General features: G+C 51.5%; 1 protein-coding gene across 2 annotated transcripts in view; it reads right to left on the reverse strand.

The window, feature by feature from the left end:
* Window positions 1-17818, reverse strand: part of Kcnq1 (potassium voltage-gated channel subfamily Q member 1) — a 285785-nt gene that overhangs the window by 135030 nt on the left and 132937 nt on the right. For both annotated transcript variants that reach the window (XM_042672583.1, XM_042672584.1), the window contains exon 11: window positions 7296-7416. In XM_042672583.1, the coding sequence (XP_042528517.1) occupies window positions 7296-7416 (121 nt within the window). The remainder of the gene's footprint in view (window positions 1-7295; window positions 7417-17818) is intronic.

Below are 17818 nucleotides of genomic sequence, written 5' to 3' on the forward strand. Positions count from 1 at the left end.
CACCCTGGGCCATCCCGAAGCCACCATGCGGATTGACCAAGCTAGGCCTCTCTGCATCCTGTGAACACAGGTCAGCTTTGCCCAAGGGATCCAGAGCTACTGCACACTCGTGTGTGGCCTGCTGCACCACAGAGCCCTGGCTTTCCTGTCTGGTAGTGCCAGGTCCATGGTGTGCACAGACTGAGCCCACAGAATGCCCACTGCAGACGGTGGCCCCCAAACGCCTCATGACCAGGTTCTGACGGACTGCCCCTCTCCACCCAATGGCTATCGAGGCCCCTTGTCCCTGTCCTGTCCTGCTCCATTGCCAGATTCCCCCCCAGGACTCTAGCCTGACCACCACACCCAGACTTCCTTAGTCACAGAGGCCTCTGTCTCCCCTTCTGTGAACCTGAACATTGCTCCGTGGCTACTGCAGGATCTTCATGTAACCTTGGCCTCAGAAGCACACACAGTTGGTGCTCAGTTAATATGACTGGAATTCCAGCCTCCACTAAGCACTCAATAGCCAGAGTCTGCAAATACCACCATAGGGGGGATTACCTGATCATTGATTACCTCCTACTGTGGCTGCCTCTCATGGGCAGGGCTTGCCCCTCTCATCTGTGTAAAGGACATTGGTAGGGGAACCCAACTGTCATGACAACAAATGGCAAGTACACTGGCCCCACCTCCAGTTTGTCAGAGCAGAACAGTGGGTGCTGGTTCCTTTCACAGGAGTCCTGGCAACTCAGAGCCCCTTTATCAGCTACTTACTTGGTCAGGACTGTTGCCTGGCGCCTAGTCTTTCTTGACTACAGCCTGGTTCCAGACTACCCTTCGCTCTGGGTCCAGGGCCTCTAGTATCCCGTGGAAAATCAGGGCCTCATAGTTTTAAAAGTTCTTTGGGGCCAAACCAAAGATGATCCCAGGGGGTCACCTGTCATAGCCCCGCATTTATTCTGGCTGGCTTTCATCAGCTCTTCTCTGAGTCAGACACCTGGCTGCATCTGTACTCATCAATACACCAAGCCACGGAGATACCTTTCCTAGGTCGATGGAAGGCAATGCAGGTCACAGAGGTTGGGAGATGGCCCCAGGGCAGGAGGGAATGATGCCAGCTGGCCAAAGTTCTCAGGTAGATATTGTCTGTGGGCCTGGTGAATGCATACCAAGCCAAACGTCCACTGTTGGATCAGGTCACAAACCAACAGATAGATATAGTAAGAGATGAAGAAATGACTGTTCAACAAGGGACATGTTGAGCCATTGTTCAGGAGCGCCAGTGCTACATAGATACCCATTCTCATGCCCATCTAGAGCACCCCTGAAGAGGCTTACAGAAGTGGGTGTACATGGTGAAGTGAAAGCCCTATAGAGACAACCAGATGGTCATGAGGAGGGAGAACCAGAGCCCACAAGCTTAGCTGGTAAACCAGCTATTACCAACTTAGATACGACCAGAAGAATGGAGTCAGGCCCAGAAACAACCGAGAGCCCACCTAGAGCCTGGGTACGGCAGTGCTGACTCTCAGGGTAGCGGGGAGGGGGATGGTCTTTTTGGTGAAGGCCACTGAGTCAAACTGGAAATCCACGCGGGAGAGAAGCCTACTACCTTGACCTCACACTGGGTGCAAAATCTATTCCAGATGGATGGCAGATCTACATGCAAAAAAATAAGGAGAGCTAATAAAGCCTTAGAACAAACCAGAATATCTTTATGACCTTGGAGTAGTCAAAGTTTCTTAAGTAGGACATAAACAGCACTATCCAGAGAGGAAATGTTTGATTAACTGGACCACATTAAAATTAAGACCTTCTGCTCATCAAAAGACACCATCAAGAGAGGAGAAAAGGCAGCCTGTAGAGGGGGCGACCATATTTGCAATCATGTGCAGATACGTACGTTTGACAAATGAGTCATATGTATAATACACAGAACATAAAAAGATGTAAGGAGCTGTAGCTCAATTGGAGAAGAGTCCCAATAGAAAGTGGGGGGAAGATGAGGGCATCCCGCAGAGGGTGCAGTGTGTGATAAGAGCTGTAGATTGAGGCTTAGTTTCTTACTACAAGTTCATGTGAAGCCACCAGACACCCACAATCATAAACGAAATAGTAAAACATGCCAAGTGGACATGGAGCAACTGGAGTGCTTTGTCATGGGTGTGGGACTTGGCACTTTGTGCTGCAAGTAAACACATGGCCGCTGGCCAGAGGCTCCAGTCCCACCTCTAGTCATAGATTCACTAGGAATAGCCAGAAACCTATATTCCTCACCAGCCCATACCAGAAACTACCCAGCGCCCATGGGCGGTGGGGTAGAGGAGCAATGCGTAGGCCATGTCCCCAGTGGAGAACCAGCCAAGGGCCTTGGCAGGGCCCAAGATATCACATCAAGCAAAGGCTGCCAGGCAAGAAAGTGTCCCCATGCGCGAGTTAATGAGTGTCAGTTCAAACCTGGGCAAGGCTGGCTGTGGCGCTGGGATGCCCACACACATATCCTGCACAGGGTAACATGCTCTCACTCAAGGCAGGGAGATAACCGGGAACCCTTCTCCATCACTACACAAACCTGCATGGACCTCCAGTGTAGTTGTGAAATCGCATGGCCCTGTGCTGTCACATCTCTCAGTACCAGCCTGGCTGGGACCTGTACATCAACATGGTGCCCAGGACCCCAGCTGTGTCTGTCCCTGCTCTCCTCTAGGTACCCTTGCAGACAGCATGCTCAGAGGAGGAAGTGAGCTTGGAGTGGCTGCCTGCAGCTGGGCCAGTGCAGGCTGGGAGCCAGACTGAGGGCATCTCCTTCCCAGCCCTGTCCCCTTCCCACTGAGCCACTCTGCCTTGCTTTTAATTAAATTAGGAGAGCATTTAATCCACCACCCTCCCCCCCCCCCCCCCCCCCCCGTGCATTTCAGAGATGGGTTTGAGCCTGGCTTGGGCTGCGTGGTGCTCTGACAGGGATGCTGTGACTCATGCAGACCTCCACAGCTCTGCGGGGAGGACTCCCTGGTCATCTGTACAGACAGAGGTAGGTGGGGCTCCACAGAAGACAGGACACTGGGGTCTCATCTACCCCCATTGCCCCGGGCCTGACTGGGCCCCATACGGCCTTTTATTTGTCCCCCTCTTCCCCTCACCCCATCCCAGGTTCTACAATGGACCTGGTACAGCCTCTCTGTCCTCTCAAGCAAGCAGCACAGGGGCACTGAGGCCACAGCAGGCCCTGGGTGTCCCTTCAATGTCCCAGGCAAAGATCTGGTCCTCTGTTGTATGGAGTAAGTTGTGGGCTAGCCTTGTGACATTTGCCCCCAGCTCCAGAAAGGTACAGGCTGGCCCCAAGCTCACTGACAAATGCAGAATTTAGGAGACATTAGTAGAGATGTGGATGAAAGCCAGGCCACAGCGGCCTGGCTGGAAAAGAGAAACTTGAACGTCTTGGCGTGAGATTCTGCAGGGTCCAAGAGAAAGTTGAAGACATGGAAATTCTAATTAACACACACAGGGCTGGTTTTGCTCAAGGATTTTCGAAGCTGTCATGTTGCAAGAGGCCAGGCAAGCACACGCTCGATGGAGGTGCTCACGGTCACCTGGCAAGGCTTCTGCAGCACCCTGAGTGATTCTTGCCTTGCTGTCCCTTGCTGTGACCCCTTCTGCCCAGCCCCAGGGCCCCAGGCCTCCTCTACACCCATCTAGTGGACAGTGTGCTTCTGACCTACCCCACCCCCACCCCTTGCCCTGAGACCGTCAAGATCTAGTGAAGGCGTGTTGGGGTCTGCCAGGCTAAGATGGCTTACGAGAAAAAGACAGGGGAGGCAGGGATCAACTCTTAGGGAAGAATCTTTCTGGGAAACCACGTATCTGGGCTGAGCAGATCTAGAGGCCTCTGGGGCCATCCATTTTGGTGGATGGGGTGGATGTGTGGCTACGCAGCTGGGGTGTGGATGGAGAAGGATTTTACAAAGGTGGCTATGGGTGAAGTCCACCGAGGTCACATGACCTGAGTGCAGCATGGAGATTTTCTGGGTGCCCTGTCCTGGCACCCATGGGAGACATCCACAATCCTTGCTTCCCTTCCGGCAAGGCCAAGAAGATAAGCTCTATATCGGGGTGGGTGTGGCCATCCAGTACAACTACTTTTTGGGGTGCCTGAGAGGGAAAGGCCCAGAGGGCAGTGGGTCCCCTGTTCCCACAGCCACAGGTTGAGGACCCTGACTGGCAGGGACGTAAGAGCCTTGGGCTTTCCCCAAGAAGGGGAGACAGGCGACTGGGAAGATGTGTGTAATTCCGGCAGCCCCAGATGAGTAACATGGGCGTTCCCTGGGGATCACCACAGCAAGGCATTGGGTCACACACTGTGCTCATGGAAGTTGTTCCTAAGGGGGCAGAAGACAGCAGGTGGAGTGGATCTTGGAACCCCATGTTGGTGGTGGTTGGGGTGCAGGGTGCCCCTTCCCTCATGGAGGTACCTCACATGTGTTCCCACTTTTCTTGAGGCAAAGTGAGGCTTAGAGTGGAGGGCATTGGCTCAGAGCTTAAGGCTGAGGGTGCCCCTCCAATCCTGGCAGAACTAGGCAGATAGGTGTGGGCAAGGTCACCTTGTCTCTAGCTCCCCATGCGTAGCCCCAACCCACCCACAACTCCCTACCTTTCATACAGTTCTGCTTAAGGCTGGCCTCCTTGCCCCCTCCCCAGAAAAAAAAGCAATACCAGTGGCCAACAGGCCCCTTCAGTGAAGGAGGAGCTTTGCCCAGCCCCAGGGACCTTCTTGTAATCAAGGCTGCAGTGACCTCACCTCCCTGGGGCCCTGCGGGCGGGGAGAGCTTGCGATGGAAACAAAATGTGTCTTTATTTATGCTTTTAATTTGAATTCTGGAACTGGCCCAACATGGTAATACATTTAACATCAGTGAAATGCTGAAGAAAAATGGATCTGTTTTTCTACCACCAGCCTCCCTCCCCCACCCCACCCCTGCGGCACCCCTGTGCGCATCCCTGTCCTTTGCGCACAAGCACCAGGGCATAGGCCTCTTCCTAGCTTGGGCCCCCCAGGGCCAGCTGCCCTCAGGAGCCATACCACATCCTTGATTCGCCGGAGCCTAGCTTAATTACAGACATCAATCACTATGCAGGCTTTAGCCGGAGACAAAGGAATGTAGCCTCAGTGTGGGCACGGGGACCAGCTGACCATTGAGAACCCATATAAATGTGTCCACTGTGGCTTAAGATGAGAGATGGTGGGTCTTGGCCAGGCCAGTGACCCCGGGGGCATTTGTAACCCAGCGCTTCACAGTGTTACTGTCTTGCCCTCTGCCAGGACTTCCTGGAGGGCTGGCACCTGACTTTGGAGGACACTGGTGCCAGATTCCTTGATGCCTCACCCATGATCCTGCTCTGCCTGGATCACAGCCTTCAGTTGAACTTCGTCTTCACTCAGCTCCTTCCCGCCTTTGAGGGCTGGCTCATATCCAGTAGTTGTTGGGGAGGGGCTTGCTCTGAAAGGGCCTTGGCAGGTTCCAGGGTGGGGACCTGAACTCCATAACACTGGAGTCTTGGCTCTGCCTGTGCCCAGCTAGCCTCAGGGGTCCAGCAGTCACCATCTACCCTAAGAGGACCCAAGAGGGCCAGGTTGAGCAGGGCTCCAGCAGCTGACTGGTGACCAGCAGGGCCACGCTCGTAGAGAGCCTGTGCAGTCAGGTTTTCTCTGGTCTGGGGGCGTGGGAAGGGCAGGGGGGAGGGGGGGAGACACAAGAAATTTCCTGGTGTCCTGGACCACACAAGTCTGTGTGGACCTGGTGTCGCCCTGGGATAGATGGTAGATCTGGCATCAAGGGGTTTGAGGGATGCCGGTGCCAGCATAGCCACCTCTTCCCGAAAGGGGGCTTACCGAAGTCAGCGATGAGCCTACTCTCTGGGGCTTCCTCACAGGGCCCTCAATGTCCATAAGCTGGCACAACCTGACTTTCCAGTAGGACAGATGGGGTACAATGGCCTTATCTTTCTCAGGGTGCTACTTCATATGGAGGCCCAGCCAGGGCCCTGGAGACAAAGGGGAAATGGACTGCCACAAGACCTGAGAGGACTGAAGGCTATGTGACCCCTTGAGGCTGGGCAGCTCCTGGGGTCCATCATCGTTAGCTGTCCTCACGCCAGAGTGGGCACTGCCATCCATCCTGCATACAATACTGGCCATGGATCTGTGTGTTTCGCTCTGTCAGGTCCATGCCCGGGCTCTGACGTAGGCCGTAACCTAGTGTAAGCTACTACTGTGTGCCGGGCCCCTGCGCCTCTGTGGCCTGCCCGCCCGCCCCTCAGCGCACACCCCTGCCAGGAAGATTCTTGATGCTATAGCCCGTCCTTCCTCAGACGGTCTGTTACCCTCTCCTGGTCCTCCAATGACACAGACAGCCCCCTAGTGCTGTGAGTGCCCGGTTCCCAGCCACCTGCCAGGCCACACTTGCACCTGGGTCCCTGCACAGGTCCTGGTTCTCTCCATGACCATGCTGCATGTGGTGCAGGCCTCGAGGGGCCCTTCAGAACAATGGATAGAGAAGCAAAGAGTCCCAGCAAGTGGCCCCGTGGATGTCATACTCGTTGACACACTTCTCCAGTGTCTGGACTGATCCAGTGTGCCCCGCTGACCCCGTGACCCTGCAGCTGCCGGCACCGGGAGCCTCTTTTAGGAACACTGAGTCACACATCGTGGAGGGATCACACAGGGCTGGGCATAGATTGGCCTGGCGGGGCTGTGATGGCGGGGGAGGCCGGGCATGTGTCCCAGGCCAGCTGTGCCTTGGGGAAAGGCCAACTGGAAGGCGTGGAAAATCAGCCATTTCCTCCACCTGAAGGAGCCCTGAGGACAGTGGCGGCAACTGGCAGACAGCACCCGGCATCTGCCCCGGGCCTTTGGCCAGGGCTCCACGGGGAAATGCTCAAAAACAAAGTCGACTTTTTTTTTTTGGGGGGGGGGGGGGTGGGGGGAGAGTGATGGAGGAGGGAGTTAGGAGAGAGAAAAACAATCTTCTCAGACACTCGAAGCATGGAAACAAGTGGAAAATGATCAGTCTGGTTTTCCATAAGTCCAAACAAGAGGATCATGTTCCCCGCCTTGGCGGGAAAGGCCCCTGCTCACCTCCCCAGCCCAGTGCCTGGGCCCTGGGCCCTCAGCTATTAGAGAGTAGCCACAGGACCCTAAGAGTAGGCAGGGAGGCCTGGGCACCGTGGAGTATACAGCACCTGTGTGCAAGCACACGCCTTCAGTGCCCAGGCAGCACCTCTCAGCCTCATCCCCCGGCCCAGCCCCGGGTACTCACTGTGACACATGGGTGATGGGCGCTAGCAGGGTCTCCCCTTCCAGATCCAGGTCCTCAGCAAAACTGTTGGTTCTCAGGAAGTGGGCTGGGCTGACTTCCAGCAGTGTGGGGCTCTTCTTCACTGTGGAGAAGCACATTGTGGGCAGCACATTAGTGGAAGGACAGCTCATCCAGCCCCACTTGCCATGGGGGCCACCACTGGACACACGTCAGTCATCATGTCAACCCCAGTCTACCACTGCTGTGGTATATAGCCATGTGTTCCCAGGACCAGGGGGAGGTGGAACTCGGTTCCTACAATCTGGGTGCTAGGCTGGTCCCCAAGTGCCTGAGGCTCAATGTCCAGGAATGACCAGTAAAGACCAGAGTGTCCTGTGGTCGTGGCCTGCGGCTGGGCTCGAGAGACCAGGAGTTGCTCCACTTGAGGTTGTGGGCCACTCTCTAGCCAGACCCCTAAGAAGTGATGGCCCAGGCCTAACTTCCCACTGCCGTGCGGTCAGCATTCACACACAGACAGCAATGGCCAGGGAGCAAAGGGGTCCCACATTTTGCTCTTCCCTCCAGCCATAATGCCATACCAACTACCTGCATCCTGCGAGGCACAATCAACCTCTCTTTCACTGGCTTCCTGCTTAGATCCCTGAGCCCGCGAGCAACATGGCACAGGAGCCCAGGGATAATCCAGATCCATCTTCACTCTGCTTACTCTCAAATTCAGTGTTTGCTCTCAACTTAATTTTCTTCATTTAAAGTGCTTCTTGCAAAAGAATTGAGTACCTAAGAAGTGGAATCATGCCAAAATTCACAATGGCCCCATTCCACTGTCATCTCAATACTGTGGACTTTCCCTGCATCTTCCCCCCCCCCCCCCATGCTCGCAGCTCATGCATGGCACTTCCCCGTGGGGAGGCTCTGTTCTTGGCACTCTATCGCTCTGCCACATACTCTGTTTTTTGTTTCTCCAGGAATTACACACGTGGCACTAATGATCAATGCTGTGTTTGCACAATAACCCTTAGCTTAGATCTACCAAGAGGCAATCACCCATCCCGTGTTTCATGGGCATTTGGGCTCTGTGTTTTAAGCCAATTAGCTTTATTGTTAAAAGTTGGCATCTTGCAGCAGGATGAGTGTTTGCTTACTGGACATTTAATAGACATTGCTGGATTGGTTTTCCAGTGCCCCCAAGTTTTCCATTTCCGTGTCAGAACCGGCTGTTGGCATCTTGGGCAGGGCCCTCAGGTATGCATGAAAACAGTTGTTGCACTTGGCCCTCTTTGGCTTTCCTCTGGCAGAAATGCCTACTCACATGTTTCAATCACTAATTTCTTGTCACTTTTTAGGAAATGTTAGTTTAATAGAAATAGTAACCTTTTGTTGTCCTAAACCTAATTATATTGTTTTATCATAGTGGTTTCTTGTATAGTGACATTTCCTTTGCTTTATAAAAAAGGTTTTCCCACACAAATGCAACTGTCACTTGACATTATTCCTCACATAAATGAATAAATGTTTGCATATACATATGTGTGTTTCTGTGTGTTAATTTTTTTTTTTAACACATCTAGCATTTAGACCAATGGAGAGATGGTCAAAGGCTATATGCAGTCTTGTTAAAGTGTAAAGTAAGACAGATCCATGAAATTTTTTGAAGAAAACAAATCTTGGGTTTGGCGGTGAGTTGAAATACACACAAAGCTTAACTCATGAGAGAAAAAGAACACTGAATTTCATCACAATTAAAAGCTTTTTCTCTGCGAAGGACTCACCAGAAGGAAAAGACAAATCACAGATTTCGAGCAAATATTTGCACATCACTTACTCTGTCAAGGACTTGTTCCCAGAATACATAAAGGATGCTTATAACTTGACAATATCAAGCGAACAATCCAATTTTAAAACAGATTACAAATAAGCACATGTGCTGATGACCAGCCAACATCTCCAGGTATCATGGAAATACAAATGCAAACCACAGTGAGTGTCCACTACACTCAAGGATGTGGCTAAAACCACACACACACACCAAGATCTGCCATCATGGAAGCAGAGCAGACGGTGCTCACGCATGGCTGGTGGGAGCAGGAAAGGACAGAGCCACCGTGGGAAACCGTTCAGCAGTGTCTTGTAACAGACCATGTGGCCTCGCAGGCCGTTTCCAGATATTTACCCCAGTGAATTGAGTATTTATGTTCACAAAACTTGCTCTTAAATGCGTGTAATAATTCCGCTCACAGTTGCTGAAAGCTAGAAACAAGATGTCCTTCAACAAATGAATGCATAAACAAACCGTGGGACAGTTGATCCATCCAGGCTATGGAATACCATGCTGCAATCAGAAGAAAGCAGCTGACGACTCATGCCATAACACAGTGGCTTTCACATGTGTTCTGCCAGGCAGGAAAGGCAGTCTGTTGCAAAAGCCAAACACTCTGCATAGGTTCAATTTCTTGGATATTCCACAAACAACCACCACTACCACAGAGACCATACAACAAATCGATGGCTACAGGCAGTGAGGGATGGGGGGGAGGGTACATAGGAGGATTAGGGCAGAGCATTTCTCTGTGTGTGATGTCCTGGGAATGGATCTGTGACCTGAGACACCTAGCCAAGCCCCCCAAACTATTTCATCAGGGGCATTTTCCAGTAGACAAATACAAAAAGCCGCCAGGATGCTGGTTGAACATTGGATAGAAAGCAACCCAGATCAGGTGGATTCTCCTTGAGTTACAACAGTGCATCCTGGCCCTGAACATGAGCACCCACACAAACAAGGTGATTCCAGACTGGAGGCAAAAATGACCATCTTAAGTACTGTTTTCTTGAACTGTGCTTCACAGGTGTGCTGTGTGTACAGGAGAGTTACAGTGGATAAACATATGAGGTGGTAGAAACGAGAGCTTGAGAACGAATCATGCTCAGAAACATCAGTAGAATAAACTCATTGTTTGCTTCATGGAGGAGATGGACGGGCACAGAATTGTAGACATGGCCTGTGTTCCACTGGAGTATAAATCCCATCATTCCTGGTTCTCTCTGTCCATGGAGAGGATTTACAAACAGTAACGCCCTTATACCAGTGAGCACACCTGGTCCCCAGATCATGTTTTCTACATAGTGTTCTGATAAAAGGAACCAGGCTCTTTAGATGAATGTACAATGGTAGGGCTAGCACAGGGCAATTACCAAATGACTCGGAAGTATAGTCCAGGGGAAAAGGAACACCTATGAAACATAGGATAGACATGTCAAAGGACACATGGACCAGTTCTATTGAACAAACCAAGGGACATGTGGAGCCAGGCACTAGTGACTGACACCTATAATCCTAGCTACTCAGGAGGTTGGGATCTGAGGATCATGGTTCAAATCCTGCCTGGTCAGGAAAGTCTGTGAGGCTTTCCAAGCTGGAAGTGGAGCTGTGGCTTGAGTGGTAGAACACTAATCTTGAGCAAAATAGCTCAGGCCCTGGGTTCAATCCCCAGATCAGATTCCCCGCCCAATAAGAAAAGAAGATGGACACCAATGCCTCACACCTATACTCTCAGGATGCCAGCCCTGGCAGGAAGGTTCGTGAGACTCCTACGGCCAACTAACCACCAAAAAGCTGGAGGTGGAGCTGTGGCTGAGATATCGACAGGGACCAGTGGCTAACAGTAGAAAAACAGTAACGGAAGGATTTGACTATCATTCAAACACCTATTCCTGAACCCAGGTTTATAAGTAATACCAATGAGGATGAAACATTCCTTCTAGAAGTCCAAATAACTGTAGAAAGAACGAGTAAAATAGAAATACACCTCAACAGTATTTGGGGCAGGAAATAATCCACAGAAGAAACTTGCAACAATGTCTCCTAACATTTTAAATTGCTGCAGCAGTTTTAATACTTGTTCAGATTCCTCGATTGTCCCCTATCGGGGACAGACCTGAACAAAGGCTGGACCAGTGGCTTGCTCAAAACGAATAGACCACAGAGAGGGAAGCAGTGGCTGTGGCTCCGTGGAGGAACCTGGCTGCCTCTCCTCCCTGTGGATGGAAGGCAGCATCCTCAGGGCGGACCACGTTAACTTGGTACAGCATCTCGCCACGCTGGTACTCTTTCCCAAACCCATCATTGCACTCAAATCCTGAGAAAATAGGAACAAAAGAAAGCGAAACAGACATGTGACCATCTCACCGTGTAAGGGTCATGACAAACCATTGCATGAGTGCAACTATGGGTCCATTCTGTGAGTATTGACATGTCCTGAACGGGAACTGAGAAAAAAGGTTTAAGTAGTTAAGACAGGCAGTGATAGATCAGAGGCAATCGATCCCCTGCTCATCAGTGCAACATGGTTATATCTCATAGGGACATTGGGAAAAGACACGTGGGGGCCCCACCACTGTTGCCACTCTCCTGCTAGGAAAACTCAGATGTATGGAAATGAAATGTGCAAAAGAATGCTTAGTAGCTGAAGATCCATAGGAACTGTAGGGGAAAGCCTAAAACTCCTGATACTGAAGACGACAAATGGAGAACAGTTTCCATTGCACTGATTAAATGACTCAATCCTAACATGATTCTCCTTAAATCTTAAGCCTACCAGATCTAAAACTACAAAACAAACAAACACCCTCAAGATTTGTGGTTGAACATCTTGGCAAACCTATTCTAAAGATTTTTTTTTAGCATATTCTTCAAGAACAGCAGTCAGTTGCCTCAGCAGACATCAATGTTTCTTCTGAAGCAGTGGTGGCTATCACACAAGGAGACACAAGCAGACTAGTGCGATGGGACTGAGCGTCGGGAAAGAGGACCACCATACGTGGAGTGAACTGGAGGTGGTCTTCGCATGGGGGAAAGAGTATGGACCTCCTTCCACCACCACCACCCACTGATGTCTCAACAACATGTTCATGAACAGCTGGAGATGCACAGGAGGAAGAAAGTACATCGGACCCTTCTCGGGAGACCTATTTGACAGGAATGGAAGCTGTCAAGGTTTTATTGCTGAACATAAAAGGGTATCTTAATGACTTCTAGATTGGCCTATTTCAAATTTAAATAAAAAACTAATCCCAAAAGGAGAAGCTAATTGACCACATTGGAACCAAGACCCAATCATCAAAATCCACTTTAAAGAGTAAAAAGACAACCAGCAAAGGCTCATGCCCACAAAATCCAAAGCTGTCCTGCAAGTTGAGAGTTAAAAAGCGATCCTGGACAAAGCAGCATATCACAAGAGAATCGGCAGGCTGATGAGCACATGGAAAGGTGTTGTGCCTGAGCAGCAATCAGGGAATGTAAATAAACTCAGGAGCTCATGGCCCACCGGGGCCAGAGGCAGACTTCCAGCAGGAAACTGAACAGACATGACTTAGTCATAGCTGGGAGAAGGCCTTGTGCAGGGCTCCGTGCCCGTGACATCCGCAGAGAGACCAGGGAAGGACCGGCAAGCCTTGCGGAATGCGTGCACATGCAGAGGCCTGCGGGTTCTGGACCTGCCGGGAGGGTGTTCCCACCCCGTGTGTTGAGTGTCGGGGCTGAGGTTCAAGGGCCCTGCGCTATGTTAGACAGTCATCAGTGACAGCTCAATCTTCTTCCAAGACTCAAGTGTTCTTTTGGAAAACTAGAAAGAACACAAGTACATATTTCAGCATCTGTATCACTTGTATACGAAATGAAGGAGCGGCAAAGCGATGGCTGTGAGCACGGAGCCGCTTTCCAAACACCCCAAAAGACAGATGTCATCTTCAGATCTGAGGGCCCAAGGCCCTGGGCTGGGTTGCCCGACCCCTGACAGGCCTAGCCCTGGCATTTTTGAAAATTAAAATGTGTGGATCAGCTGGCTTCCCGCAGCGGGTGGGGCCTGCACCTGCCAGAGAGGAATGCATTACTCTTCTCCTAGGAACAGCACTTGGGGGCCCCTGCAGTGAGGGTCAGAGAGGGGATTGCAGGGTTTTGGTTTTTTTTTTTTTTTTTTTTCAAATCAAAAGGAGAGGCTGCTGTCTGCCATTCATGAAAGTCAGAGACTGGGTGTGCCCCCTGCTCCATAGGCAAGACGGACCACAACTGCCCCCTCTTCCCTGTCCCCACTACCATCACAGCCAGAGACCATCAAGGCCCTGGAGTCTGGGAGTTGGGAAGACTCAGTGACATTTTTTTCAGAAGCTGGGGGACAACTGCTGTACCCCGAGGTACCCCGTGGCTCCTCTGCCTCCAAGGAGCTCAGGTCTGGTCTTTCTTACTGATGTGAAAAGAAAACTCAGCCACAGAGCAAGCTGTGAGCCCATGGTGAACACAACGGGCTATTCTTCAGGACACAAGGGTCCTGAAGAAGGTTCTAGCACAGCACATGGTGTTCCCTGCTTTCCCAGCCACAGTGCCTGGCCCATGGGCAAAGGCACCACTCCTTGGTAATGGTGAAGTGACACTTTTCTAGGACAGTCCCGTGTGTGTGTGTTTGTGTTTTTTTGTTGCTATCATCCTTTGGCTGCCTTTGCCTGATCAGAGCCAGAATCTGGACCTAAGTTTGTAGGGCAGAACAAAACAATTTTGTTTTCTAGGAAAACGGGAGGTCTGAGATGGCGAAAGCGGCCTCAGGCGGAGCCACTGCCCCAGCTGGGGCTGTCGGCTGCCAAGTCTCACCCTCTCTCAGGAGAGAGCGAGGCTCCATACAGCATCTTCCATTCCAGCCAGTGGGTCACTCAGTAGGGAGCCTTTCCCTTCATTTGATAATCTGAGTATAGAAGACAGACTGAAAGGAAACATGAAACTGTTAGCTGTATTCATGACGGGTGAAGGGACATGTGGAAGGGCGTTAATTCCTTTCTCATTGTGTCTACATTTTCTTTTCTTTTTCTTTTTGCTTTGTCAGTCTGAGGATTGAACTCAGGGCCTGGGCACTGTCCCTGAGCTTTTCTGCTCAAGGCTAGCACTCTACCACTTTGAATCACAATGCTACTTCTGGTTTTCTGCTGGTTCATTGGAGATAAGAGTCTCATGGACTTTTCTGCCTGGATGGGCTTTGTACTGTGATCCTCAGATCTCAGCCTCCTGAGGAGCTGGGATTACAGGTGTGGCTAGGTTTTGTGTTTTTAATGACAGCTTTCACAAGTGATGAAGCTATGACTTATTCATCATGTGTGGTCTCCGTCTACCTGGGCATCGTCCATCCCACCAAGGGGACCTCTGCTGTCCAGGTGGCCCAGCTGCTCAGAACTGCTACTGTGGTGCTTGCTAGGCATTTTTGTGATGCTGGCCTCAGTTTCCCAGATGGGTCTCCTTAGGTGGAGCTCACACAGGGGCGTGCCCACCCTTGCTGCCCACTGTCCTCTGCCCAGTCATTTGTACCTGGGTCCTTGCCAGTGACTTCCCCCAGCTGCTCACCCCTCTATCCCTCCCTCCCTCCCTCCTCCCGCCTGCTCACAATCCTGCCTAATCTCCCAGGTGTAACCCAAGCCTTCTTCCCCCACAAGCTTTCCAAGCTCTCTAGAGCTTGCCCCCTCCCCTCCAGAGCAGTAGGGCTTATGTGTCCCTGGCCCTGGACCACGGCAGCCTCACTTTCCGCCTGCTCCTGTCCCTCCAGTGCCTGGCACAGGCCAGTTCCCCAGACAGTTTGCCCCCAAGGGGAGAACACAAGCTGCCTCTTCTGCTCATGGACAGGCCCTCTTTCTGGCCTCAAAAAAGAAAACTCTCCCTCTTGGTGGACCCGCCAGAGCCTTGTGGATCCTGCCCCTCCACGGAGAAGCCCTCCCTGGGGTATCTGGACAGCTGCAGCCAGGCCGTGCGTGACATTGTTGAGCCGCAGCCTCACAGCCTGTGCCAGCTGCCCATGCCCGGCTCACAGACTCTGAGCCAGAGCAGCCCTGCCGCCACCTGTGTCTGCACTCAGAGGCGAGAAGTAAGGGACATGGACAGAAAGTGTAAAAGCCATTCCCACAACAGCTGCCAGGAACAAGGCCACGAGGAGAGGGGAAATGTATATGCACAGCTGGCACCCAGTTCCGCTCGGGCAAATACCTTGCTAGAGTGGACACCTGTTGTTTTTTCACATGCCCTGCTTCCAGCCTTAGTGTCTGGAGAGAGCTTGAATCTTCTGTAAGGGATATTGCTTTCCTTGCCCTAGCATTCTCGGTTCAGGTGTCCACTTGCCATGCCTCGAATGGGCCTGCTGGCTCAGACCTCTGTCAGAGACATGGCTGTACATTGAACAATGGCTTATAATTTGTTGCAGGTTTTTTTTTTGGGGGGGGGGGGACGAGATCCTGGCCCACATTGAAGGGAAGTAAATGACCTCTTTGTGCTGAGTCTGCCGAGCTGGTGGATGGATGTGAGTTAGTGACCTTCACTCCTCACTTTGGAACGTGGCTGTGTGAGCATGCAGCTGTGTCCCAGGGCCGAGTGATGGAGAATGAGGGAGAGAACAAAAGTGGGAACAGGGTGGGAAGGGAAGGAGAACAAGTTCATCTCAGCCCTGGGGTCCAGCTGTGTCTGCAACAGCTGGGTCCAGATATGTGTGCCAAAAAATGTCCCTTCGAACTAAATGTAGTTTAAGTTGGGGCTCCATCCTTTTTTACCAAGCGTCCTCAGGAGTATGTTTGGTAAAAGGGGTGACGTGTGGGATGAGGGGGGATCTAGATTATAGATAGACAAGGTGCATTCCTTCAGACAGCCCTCTGAGGCTGCACAGTGGGAGCTAGAGAGAAAGAAAAATGGTGGGAAAGAAGCTGGGTTGGGCTCTGGCCCCAGTGCCTTCACTGCCAGGGAACTCTGGGGCTCACTTAAGTCAGATCGTTGATTTTCTGCTATTCCGAAGACCCACCATTGCTAAGCCTAGTCACCCTCAGGGTAGGCCAATGTTTGGAGGAGTATGGACAATGTTGAACTTCATACCTATCAAGGTTTTGACCAACATTGATGTAACAAGAATAAAAAAATGATCTACAGAATTCTGAGAACTCCCCTCTCCTTGTGGTGGTACAGGCTTCAGCGCACACGAATCTCAGAGGATATGGAAATGGTTGTCTGGGCCCAAGGGTGGGATCGGCATAGTGAGGCTGGTGAAGATGCCACAACGGCCAGGTCAGGGTCAGCCCTGAGTGAGTTCAGGAAATAGAGCAATACAGACATTGCCCACACCACAAAAGTAGCCCACCCGGTCTCCATGCTGCAAGAAGTCACTGTCCACGGCTCCCAAGACACATTTGCAACGGAAGGTTCCAGCAGCAGATCCGCCCCGGGAAACTTTAATATACAATGGAATCTGGGTTAAGCACTATCTTCTCCAAGAGCTGAGCTCACAGGACATTCCCCAGAACCTCTGGAGAGGTGGGGAGGAAAGTGTCTGGAGGTCTTTGGATGAAGAAAACAACAAGAAAAAAATAAGTGGCCTTGATTTTTCAAGGCAAAATTACACAGGAAGAAAAAAATGTCTTTAATTTAATTAAGAGCGATCTTTTCACCTTCATCCCAACATGGCGGCAGTGTGCCAGTTCTGAACTTCACACAATAATCAAAGCAAGTCGTGAGGGAGAGGCCTTGGACACCCGTGCAGATGTTCTCAGAATGTTTAATGGGGAAATGAGTTGCAGGCCTCATTCTCAGCATCCGGATCCAGGCCCTGGCTACCAAATCCACACATCTGTTGGGCCTCCCCCCCAGGCCCCGAGGGTGCGGGCTTGAGAAACACAGGTCCCTTCCCAGGCTGCCTTCAGCCAGGCCAGATCTGGGGCCTCGAGGCTCCCCATGGCTCCTCAGGCCAGCGCCTGGACATAGTCAAAGCCACGACGGATGTCAAAAGCAATCAGTTCAGCCTGGCTCCCCCACCCCTGCTGGCTGCAGAAGGGCGGTGAGAGAAGAGGGTTGGGGGGCCCAAGAGGACCTCCTCACTGCCACCACTCTGGTAAGAACACCATCCCAGGACACGTGGCATGTGTTCAATCGGTGTCAGCCTTTGCCTCCTCCCTGTGCTGCTGGACGTGTTGAGCCCAGGGACTCACTGGTCAGTGCTTAAAGAATTTCCAAGAATCAGGAAGCACAGAAATAAGCTGATGCTGACTTGGGAGATTGCTTGATACAAGGAACAAAAAAGCCTGAGGCTGAAGGAGAAAAGACACTTAATGGGCAGGCAGCTCAGCAAGTCTCAGAGGCCCCTTTGTACAGTACGCACGAGTCACACGGAGATAAAGCACCACCCATCTCTGTTCTCACTGACACAAGCGTGTGAGCCTCATCCACGGATATCCCTCTGTATCCGTCTCTTCATCTCAAAGGCTCCTTGATGCCAACCTCCAAGATACTGGGCTGGCCAAAGGGGATAGAAAACAGCCATCCATGGGCAGACTTATGGGACGGGCAAATCTATCACCAAGAGTCAGAGAGGTATGGCTCTAGTGGTAGAATGCCTATCTAGCAAGGGTGAGGTCCCAAGTTCAAACCTCATTACCACTAAAAAGAGAACTCTAAACCATTCCTGGCTCATTCCTTCAGCAATAGACAGCACAGAATGTGGGTGCTCATTGAGGGGGAAGTC

The sequence above is a fragment of the Dipodomys spectabilis genome, unplaced genomic scaffold, assembly GCF_019054845.1.
Source record: "Dipodomys spectabilis isolate Male_0828 unplaced genomic scaffold, ASM1905484v1 ptg000728l, whole genome shotgun sequence".
Taxonomy (NCBI): domain Eukaryota; kingdom Metazoa; phylum Chordata; class Mammalia; order Rodentia; family Heteromyidae; genus Dipodomys; species Dipodomys spectabilis.